The sequence below is a fragment of the Ascaphus truei genome, chromosome 7, assembly GCF_040206685.1.
Source record: "Ascaphus truei isolate aAscTru1 chromosome 7, aAscTru1.hap1, whole genome shotgun sequence".
In the NCBI taxonomy this organism is placed as follows: Eukaryota; Metazoa; Chordata; class Amphibia; order Anura; family Ascaphidae; genus Ascaphus; species Ascaphus truei.
The window spans coordinates 79585348-79595675 of record NC_134489.1 but is presented as its reverse complement, the minus strand read 5'-3'; the positions used below and the strand labels follow the sequence as shown (position 1 = coordinate 79595675).

At 37.5% G+C, this 10328-nt stretch overlaps 1 protein-coding gene across 6 annotated transcripts in view; it reads right to left on the bottom strand.

Annotated features, from left to right (window-relative positions):
- Window positions 1–299: 299 nt before the first annotated feature.
- The window catches only part of LOC142499606 (sodium channel protein type 2 subunit alpha-like), a 167676-nt gene continuing 157647 nt past the window's right edge, over window positions 300–10328 (bottom strand). For all 6 annotated transcript variants that reach the window (XM_075609189.1, XM_075609192.1, XM_075609188.1 and 3 more), the window contains 3 exons: window positions 9131–9235; window positions 6764–7034; window positions 300–3718 (listed from right to left, as the gene is read on the bottom strand). In XM_075609189.1, the coding sequence (XP_075465304.1) occupies window positions 2523–3718; window positions 6764–7034; window positions 9131–9235 (1572 nt within the window). In that variant the 3' untranslated portion in view covers window positions 300–2522. The remainder of the gene's footprint in view (window positions 3719–6763; window positions 7035–9130; window positions 9236–10328) is intronic.

Sequence of the window (10328 nt, the reverse complement as noted above, 5' to 3'; positions counted from 1 at the left end):
AAGTGGAAAAATACACGTTGGTTTCTAAGCTGAAATGATATATGTTCAAGTATGTTACACTATGTTTTTCTTCACAACTACATGCATGTGCAGAAACGTATTAATGCAGATTTGTATGTATTTTCATTAACCACAGTGCTATATTAAATTAGTGGGGAGTTAACATTTTACTTAAAGATTTTATACACTGAAAAATATGCCTCAGTTAACATCAATATTGTTTCCACTGTATTTCTTTTTGACATTGCAATCTAAAAAAAAAAAAAAAAAAAAAGGAAAACAGAGCCAGAACACACAAATACAATACAAAATGTAATCTTTATTCTTTTGGCTTGTTTGTAATGTAGTTAGCTGTAATTTTAGGTAATAGCATTTTCCTGCATGCAGTTCACTAGTACACTACAAGTCATTAGTCTTAGTAAACATAGGAGTCTACATTAAACTTCTGCATGTGTTAAAAACAGAACTTAAGCTAACATGGTGTAGTAAGCAAATTCATGTCTTCTTGGAAAAATGAAGCTTGTGGATCCCACATAGTAGGTAAAACATTCCAGTGCAGCGTGAATCAACAAGAATAAAATGAATAATGCAAGACGACTCTAGAAAGAAGTATGAATAACGTAAATTAACAAAAACTTTCTTTAACACTCAGTTGTAGCCAAGCCTGAAACACTTTTTTTTCCACTGTGTTCCAGGTCCCCCTGGCACTGAAACAGTTAAACATCTGATGCAGGCAGTGTTCCTAATTCCAGTACATTATCCTCAGTGTTTTTCTGTTGTTATACTTTAATGCGTGTAAGCTGTGGTCCCAGTTTTTCCACAATTAATTCCACATTCAGTGTGTGCGAAAATATAATAATAATAATTATAATAATAATAAAATAGCAAATTTGCAACTCTCTTCTCCATCCTTTATTTTGTGAAGATCTCCAATTAAAGAGTGCTATGTATGGAAAGTAAAAAAAAGTGACCGCAACATTGACATGAAGTTAAGTTTTCATCTCTTCTCTTATGTACAAAATGCTGAAAAATAAAGCTAAATGAATATTTACAGTATTTATATTATCTTAAAAACTCCATATCCTTTAAAGCAGTTTGAAACATTCCCAATTTCGTCTGGATATATACCAAACAGTTCTAACGTAAAAAGAAAAATGTAAACCAAAGAAAGAAACAAAATATTAACAGAGGCAAACTATTGCTTAATGACAAAGAAATGAGGTCTTGTTGAACAATTTGTCTTACTTTACCATTGGCATATGGCTTTCCATATCAGACTGCTGGACAGTGGAAGAAACATCATAAAGCAGCCCAGGCAATATAAACATGCATTTGTGATAGCGTCCAAACTATTTATATTGGTACATAATATTTTCTATTATTTTCCAAAAGCTTGCAAACTACAATTATTGTGGTACATATTTGATGCAATAAATACTGTGCCCAAGTCATTATTTCTTTGCTCAAACATCCACCACAGGGTAAAATTATTTACACACCATAACATAGGCAATTCCATTGACATGTACAATGTCAACCTTGCTGACAGCTGAAGATGGCTAAACAATACTGCAGGATAAAGCCTAAAAAATGTTTGTTTTGGTCAATCCTGTGCTATTGGGCAAATTCATTTCACTTGACAAAGACTTAGAATCTGTGCCTCTAGACACTGAAATGATGTTTGCGCTAGCTGAGATTTGCATAAAAATTGAATCCATCTGTCCTCTGATATGGGACTTTATGGGACATAACAGGCACATATAAACTTCTCTTTATGTGACACAGCATGAACAGTTAAGCACCTCAACATTTAGTGTCACATAATACGATTTGTTGTTTTTAGTTTGTTTGTAGCTCCATGGTTTTTTCATGCATGACCTATGAGTCCAGCATGCTTTCATGCAATCAATTTTATTCATATATGTTATAGAGAAAGATATAATAGAACACCTGGTCCTCATACCTTTGAAGTGGTAGGTAACAGCCCCATCCCAACATAAAACCCATTTACAAAAATAGTCGCATATAATAGTAGAGAACCTATGAATTCAAAAAAATGATGAATCCATAAACATAGAATTTGTAAACATATGGCAAATATGGCAGTTGAAATGCAAATAGTGGATACACGTACTTTACTAAAGTGTTCAACACACAAAAAAATTAGGTTTGTATCCCACAAAATGGTCCCCATTCCGCACAGTCGGAGTAGCCATTTTGACTATCCTCTTCAGCAGTGTCAGCTGGGAGATAACCCTTTTACTTCTGAAGGGGCCTGCAAAACATTGATCGTCAATGCATTACAAGCCTCTATAGCAGTGAAGTGGTTAGAACAGTAACCTCCAGTCAAGGTTGTTGCACGCCATTATAGTCATTTCTTGACAGAGGGTCACTATCCTATTGTAGGCACTGACCATAAGTACACAATTATAAGAACTGTCAGTTTGGCATGAATCTCTGAAAGGAGTCCTGTTGACATAAATAAGTAATGTTCACAGGCTGTAAACAGTTTGCCACAGAAATTATTTTTTATGCTCCCTGACATCTTTGCCTCTGTCTTCTTTCTCTACTTTGTCTTTTTCATGTTTTTCTTTGTCTGGTTTTGTAACACTATCATAGGATGGAGGAGACGTTGTTGAGGGTGTGATGTCTGCTTTCTCCGTTGTTGAGTTTCCATTTTGTCGATCACTCAACATTTCTTTCCTCATAAGTAGACTGTCTCCATCTTTGCACTTATCTTGGTGGTACATAAATGAAGCATGTTTTATGGTTTTCTTTAAAATATAACGTCGGAAACAGCGTTGAATAATAATGGCAGATAATTCCTCTTGTTTTCTACGTAAGGTGGATGTAATTGGTTCGTAGGAGACTTTTGAAGGGTTGGATGCCATGAAACGTTCTTCCATTGGTTGTCGTAGATTATCCATTTCATCACCTTCACCCAACACACGCTTTGTAAAGGCAAATAGGATGTCAAGGCAGTGAATTCTGTCACCACTTACCATAGGGAGATCCATTGCAATAAGCTGAACATTGTTTGGTTTTGGCATACGAAGAGGTGGATCCAGTGCATCAGCAAAATCAGTCAATTTACTGTATTGTATGAACTGTGATGCACTTGAATCAAACTTTTCCCAAACCTCGTAGAACATCTCAAAGTCATCCTCACCTAGTGGTTCTGCACTTTCTTCAGTAGCAACACTAAAGTTCTCCAAAATAACAGCAATATACATGTTTACCACAACCAAGAATGATATTATGATATAACTAACAAAAAAGAAAATCCCAACCGATGGATTACCGCAATCACCTTTTACAGAGCTTCCTGGGTGGGCTATTTCTGGGTCACAGTCAGGCCTCCCACTGTTAAGAATTGGTGCTAACAAACCGTCCCACCCAGCAGATGTTGTGATCTGAAACAAGCAGATCATGCTGTTGCCAAAGGTTTCAAAGTTGAACATATCATCAATTCCGGCTTCATGCTTAACATAGGCAAAGTTGGACATTCCAAAAATGGCATAAATGAACATCACGAGAAAAAGTAGTAGACCTATGTTGAATAATGCAGGAAGTGACATCATCAATGCAAACAGCAAAGTACGAATGCCTTTGGCTCCCTTAATGAGACGCAAAATACGACCAATTCTGGCCAATCTTATAACTCTGAACAGTGTAGGAGACACAAAGTATTTTTCAATAATTTCAGCTAGAAACATTCCTGTGGATGAGAAAAAGCGAGACCAAATATGTATTAGGATACCAATCTATAGACATACATTAACATATTTAGGAAATATAAATGCTTATCAAAAATTCTGATAATAAATCGAAAAAAATACAAGCATTTGTTAAATGTCAGAATTTTGGTCAATGACACTAATAATGCAACATATCAAGATTAATACCACACTGGGACAGCGTTTGCTTTAAAGATATACAGTGTAGTGCAATTTTGGATTCCCAATTTCTGTACAAGGAATTGCAGTTTTCGCAGCACACTTAGGCTGCTTTGCCTTTAAGAAAGGAAATTGCATTTTATTTTACCATGGATTCAAGAACACTAAACACAAATTCACTAAAGTGCAATAGTGCCCTTCAGGCACTATGGATCAAAAACTCCCATTCAAGCCAAATGGAGTTTGCAAACGGAAGTGCACAACCAGCATTGTCGCACCTTAATGAATAAACCACTAAATCTTTACAATATCTGTTATAAATATTCTCTTCTTTTTGCTGAAATGCATCCAACTATTCCAATTTGAAACTTAGAAGTTAAAATCGTAGCATAAAATTCTGATAGAAAATCTGTTTCGCATTTACATTACGCATGGTGCTACCTCATCCTATTTCTCTCTCTAGAACAGGGGTAGCCAACTCCAGTAGTGTAGGAGACAAGTGACGGCGACCAGGGGGCGTGGCCGTGAGCGGTTCACCCTCATTGGCTGAACTGCTCACGTGCCGCTGACGTCACGTGGCGGTCGGCAATTCCATTGACTTCCAGCGACCTTGGTCGCTGTGTCGCGCCCACTATAGGCGCTCCCGACAGATTAAATCTTCAGCTCAGCCCCATTATAGCGCGATCCGTTACAATGCGAATCCGCTTATAACGCGGTGCAAGGGTGGCTCCCAATTTTCGTATTTATGAATACTTTACAGTGGATGTTTGAACTGGGGCGCTCCCTGGGATGTGTGGCTAGAAAATGCTACAACGCCTGTAATATATTGAAGTATTAAAAAATGTAAAAATTGTGTTTGTGGTATAAAAGAGTATAAAAATATATACTGGCCCTTTTGATGGTTTTTTTGGCTGCTGCTTGACCTTGAAGAAGGGAACCCCGTGTCCTTCTTAACGTGGCAATGGGAGTATGAAGATGGTCAGCGCAAAACTCATGGACCTCACGATGTTGATGGAACAGGATGAAGTTGAATAAAAATGGAATAAAAAATGGAATAAAACACAGTATTAATGCATGACATCCACATGTGTGGGGGATGGGAGGGGGGGGTGTGGGTGGAGGATATGATGGAATGGGTGATAGTGGATTTCCACTAAATATACAATCAAAGAAACATAAACATATAGTTTCAGTGACTCACACGGGCTTGTGTGAGACTTCGCCCTCAACGCAGACTGTAGTTGGTAAATGCAGACTCCTATGGTGGAGTCACAATAAACATAAAACTCACACGGCCTAATGTGAGTTCTTGCCCTCAGAGGGTGATGTCAGCCTGTATAGGTGATGTGGAATCGTCTCAGCAAAATATCCCCCAATAGGTGTAGTGTGTGAGTGGCTCCTCTCCCCGTTGCCCATAGACCAAAAAATGTGTGCAAAACCAGGGTTAGCAATATAACAGGTCTTTATTGGTAACAGTTAAAACATAAACATAAACATAGACAAGCATAAACGTTGTAAAAACATAAACGTTATAAAACAAGGTGAATAAACAAAAAGCACACTCACACTGAATTGCAACTCTTGTTGCCCAGCATCAGCCGCGTGGTTTGATCCTGCAAGATCTCCTCCGTTGTTGCTCTCACTGGCGCGTCCGGCAGTGGAACCGGAAGAGAGGATCTACACCGGATGTCCTGACGAAGCTTACTGCGAAACGCGTTGTTCCCTGCCGGAGCTCATTGAGAGAGGGACCCAGCCGACCGCAGGACATCCGGTGTAGATCCTCTCTTCCGGTTCCACTGCCGGACGCGCCAGTGAGAGCAACAACGGAGGAGGAGATCTTGCAGGATCAAACCACGCGGCTGATGCTGGGCAACAAGAGTTGCAATTCAGTGTGAGTGTGCTTTTTGTTTATTCACCTTGTTTTATAACGTTTATGCTTGTCTATGTTTATGTTCATGTTTTAACTGTTACCAATAAAGACCTGTTATATTGCTAACCCTGGTTTTGCACACATTTTTTGGTCTATGGGCAACGGGGAGAGGAGCCACTCACACACTACACCTATTGGGGGATATTTTGCTGAGACGATTCCACATCACCTATACAGGCTGACATCACCCTCTGAGGGCAAGAACTCACATTAGGCCATGTGAGTTTTATGTTTATTGTGACTCCACCATAGGAGTCTGCATTTACCAACTACAGTCTGCATTGAGGGCGAAGTCTCACACAAGCCTGTGTGAGTCACTGAAACTATATGTTTATGTTTCTTTGATTGTATATTTAGTGGAAATCCACTATCACCCATTCCATCATATCCTCCACCCACACCCCCCCCCTCCCATCCCCCACACATGTGGATGCATTAATACTGTGTTTTATTCCATTTTTTATTCAATTTTTATTCAACTTCATCCTGTTCCATCAACATCGTGAGGTCCATGAGTTTTGCGCTGACCGTCTTCATACTCCCATGAATACTTTACAACACGATTATTGGTATCTTAAATACTTTATTGTACAATGCATACAATTGCACATTATTTCTAACGCGATCCTCTTATAGCGCGATGCGCTTCTTTGGACCCCAAGCACAGCGTTATAAGGGGGTTAAGCTGTACTTGTTTTGACACGGCATCGCTTCGCCGTTACTATAAGCACGGCCTTAGAATAGTAAAGACAAAATGGTATTAGGTGGCCCTAATTCTTTCATTTAATTTTGATGTTGAGCTATGTCTGCAAATCATTAACTTGCTTGAAAATGATCTTTTTGATGACACAAGCTGCTTTAAACCTAAAACATTTCTAAAGTGATTTTTTTTTAATGATGTGCTTCCTTACACCCTTTAGAAGTAAAATATACATACCCACAATAGAGAGGATGACGACCACAAAATCAAATATGTTCCAGCCCATAGTAAAGTAATAATGACGCAGGGAAATCAATTTGAGCATACATTCCCCAGAAAAAAGAACAATGAAGACGGCATTAACCCAATACAAGATGTTCTCCATTTCATCGGTTTGGTCATCTGTTTCAATCATCATAGTCACCATGTTTAAACAGATAAGGATCATGATGGTGATATCAAATACTTGTTGGGATACAAAATCAAAGACGGCACCTTGGAATTTGTTCTGAAATACACAAAGCGAGGGTTAAGTCATTCTTCATGCCTGGGAAACCTCACACAGACATGCACATCGAAGAGCTTCAGTGCTAGAGGGCATGCACAAACACGCAGTCTTCTTCCTGCTGGACTCAGAACATGTCTTCATGTCTCACATTTGATGCAGCTCTATTAGCCAGAGAGGTTTATGCCACATTAGACCTGTAAGGTTTTCTTGTTCGGTAAATCAAAGGGGGAATAAAAGGATGGCCAAAGAGGTATGTTCACTAAAATGCCATAGCCATTACTGCTCATTAACAGCCATTCATGTGAACGCCCATTAATGAAATATAATGGCGATCTTACTTAAATGAATTCAGCCCATAAGAAAGGCATGTTTAAATTAGCATCCATTTTACTGTACTTGTATACGGATTTGTATTATAAGCTTGTGTTTGTCGTTAGAGGAATACTGGAGCTACGGAACGCCTGACTTGCTTTTGAATGTATTCTCTCTGCCTATATATGCTCAGGCATTTCTCAGACGTTGTTTCTGGCATTATTAGAAACCACCATCTACACCTCCTTTTCCTTCTTTGGAACGCTGTTCACCTTAATATAGACCTTTATGTACACAACCCTGCATATACAATGGTAGGTAAAGATGAGGTTTTATCAAATGAAGATTGTCTAGAGCAGCGGTGGCCAACTCCAGTCCTTAAGGGCCCCAACACGGCAGGTTTTAAGGATATTCCTGCTTCAGCACAGGTGGCACAATCAGTGGCTCAGTCAGAATGACACAATTAGCTGTTCTGAAGCTAGGATATCCCTAATTCCTGGCCTGGCCTGGCCAGGACTGGAGTTGGCCAACCCTGCTGGTTCAGAAGATCAAAATAAACTTAAAAGCAAGCACCAAATTGCTCTTGTTGAAACCAGTTTGTTTCAACCCTGTGATCCGGTGAATTCATCAAAGAACACCCATAATAATCATATGATGAATAAAAGTGATAACGTTGAAAGAATATTCAGCAACATTTTCTTCCAATCCCAATTTGTGATATATTCTTATTTCCCTTTACTGTATTTTGTACATTTGAAATAGATCCTTTACCTTAGAAAGTCTTCTGTTGTATGATTTTATACACAATGCTTTACCATGGAATATAATTAGGACCGGTTTTATTTTCAACGTTAGAATTTTGGTGGATCAAGAACCTATAGGGATGCCAAGGAAATACTAAAGCATGGGAAGATATTGAATATTTTGTGGTCTATTTATTAAAGTGCAATAGCTATTATCAATTATTAAAAATCCTTTATTTGAAAGGAATAGCCATTAACTTTTGATATCATACTTTTGTGAACAGGCTATCATACAGTATATCAAGGCACATTTTCAGTTAAACAGACACTAACGGGCCTTATTAATAAGCCCTGAAGCAGCCAATCACACAACGATCGGATTAGGTATAGCATTTCATCTTAGAATCTTTATTAGCAATTTATCACAACAAATATTGCACTGTACTGTACTTTGCAGCCACTTGCTAAAATCTAAACAGACAATATTATAGATGAGTGATTGTGTGTCTAAATTGGTTAGAAGTGGTTTTTTTTTATTTTTTTTTTTTTTTTTTTTTACATTTTCTGAAAATGTTGACTATTTGGAATATACAGGATTCTAATAGTTTTAGAATATTCAAATATTCTCTCGTTTTTTAATACTCTTTGCAATTTCTGTAATATTCTCAAATGTTCTAATATTTTTTGCAACATTTTTCAAATATTCCCAAATGTTTAATTTTCTAATCTTTTGAATATTCGAACTCAAACTAATTTAAAAAAAAAAAAAAAATTAGAAAATACAAAAATCGTCATATTCGCAGCAAATACAAATTCAGGAGAATTATTCACCCATACCTAGATAATATCCAATTGCTTACCAAGTAACTAATTCCCTTAGTACTGTATCTTTTTAAAGTAGTGGTTTGAAAAATGTAAATTATCAGCCCTTCCTGTATTTTAGATAACCTGTTTTTCAATGTCTTTGAAAATGGGTCAAACTTTACTAATTACGCTACAGTACTTATTATTGACTTATATTATTTAAGACATAAACCTCACCAGTGGCCTTGGGACGGGTTTCTGTGGTTTCTTGGACCCCAGCTTCTTCATTGCGTTGTAATATTTTTTTTGTTCTTCTGTCATAAAGATATCCTGACCTCCAAATTATAGGGGGAAAAAATCAAAACTGATTATACAGTAGCCATGCAAGTGTTATCTTTCTGTGCTCTGCCATTCATATACGGAAACTGTGCACACAACATGTATACCAGAAACATATCTACATTTTAGAATGAAAAATGTGATTGTGTATTGTTCCTAAATTATTTTAAAATAATACCATATTATCAAGCTATGTTATTGTGCTGGCAATATTATTCAAACACACCTAGGAAGAATTCCTGGATTAACCCTTGACAGATCTTGGGAGACTTAAAGGAATGAATTGTCACTGTCATTAGCTACCTGAGAATTCAGCAGAGATAAAAATGAATACTTACTAGGCATTAACTGGTTATATTAAGATACTTCGGTATTGGGAAACAAATCCAGTTACTTGTTTAAGATTATGGAGGACTGTAATGTGGGACTGAACCCTTAATACTTTGTCCAAAAACATCACATTCAGTTATTTGCATGGAAACAATTAGCTGTACACCAAAAAATTACTTCTCAATATGATTATTTTTGTATTACACGTGTTTCTACACTGCAATACCCTGTTAACAATGTGTTGTTCCCGAGTTTGAGAACATCAGCTGCTAGGTGACTGTTTCCATGTTTGGAAACCCGCGGGGTCATGTGACGTCACGTTGCTAGGCAACGTGATGTTACACGACCCCATAATGTCATTTGACGCTGGTAGGCCACTTTGTATCTAAGTCTCCCTGCTGCAAAAATAGAAAACATAAAGCAAGAAAACTGCACCCGATTTACTAAAGAACAGTCTTATTGAAGGCGACAGGATTCTTTTATATTGATAAATCTGGTGCAGCTTTGCAGATCCACTTTTCTCCTGCTTTTGCAGTTGGGAGACTTTGTTATATACTGTATAGGTACTTATTCCTGTCAATGTTGAAAGGGTTCCAACATAGTATTGCCTAAGTGGGTTTACATTAAAAGAAATAGGTAGGCTACAGTATGTAAAACATAGAAATACATAAGTAAAGCAATACAAACACCTAATGCTCTCTAAAGAAACAGGTGCATTCTTAATGTGTATCTTGTAGATATATACGCTTTCCTCAGAGCCTAGATT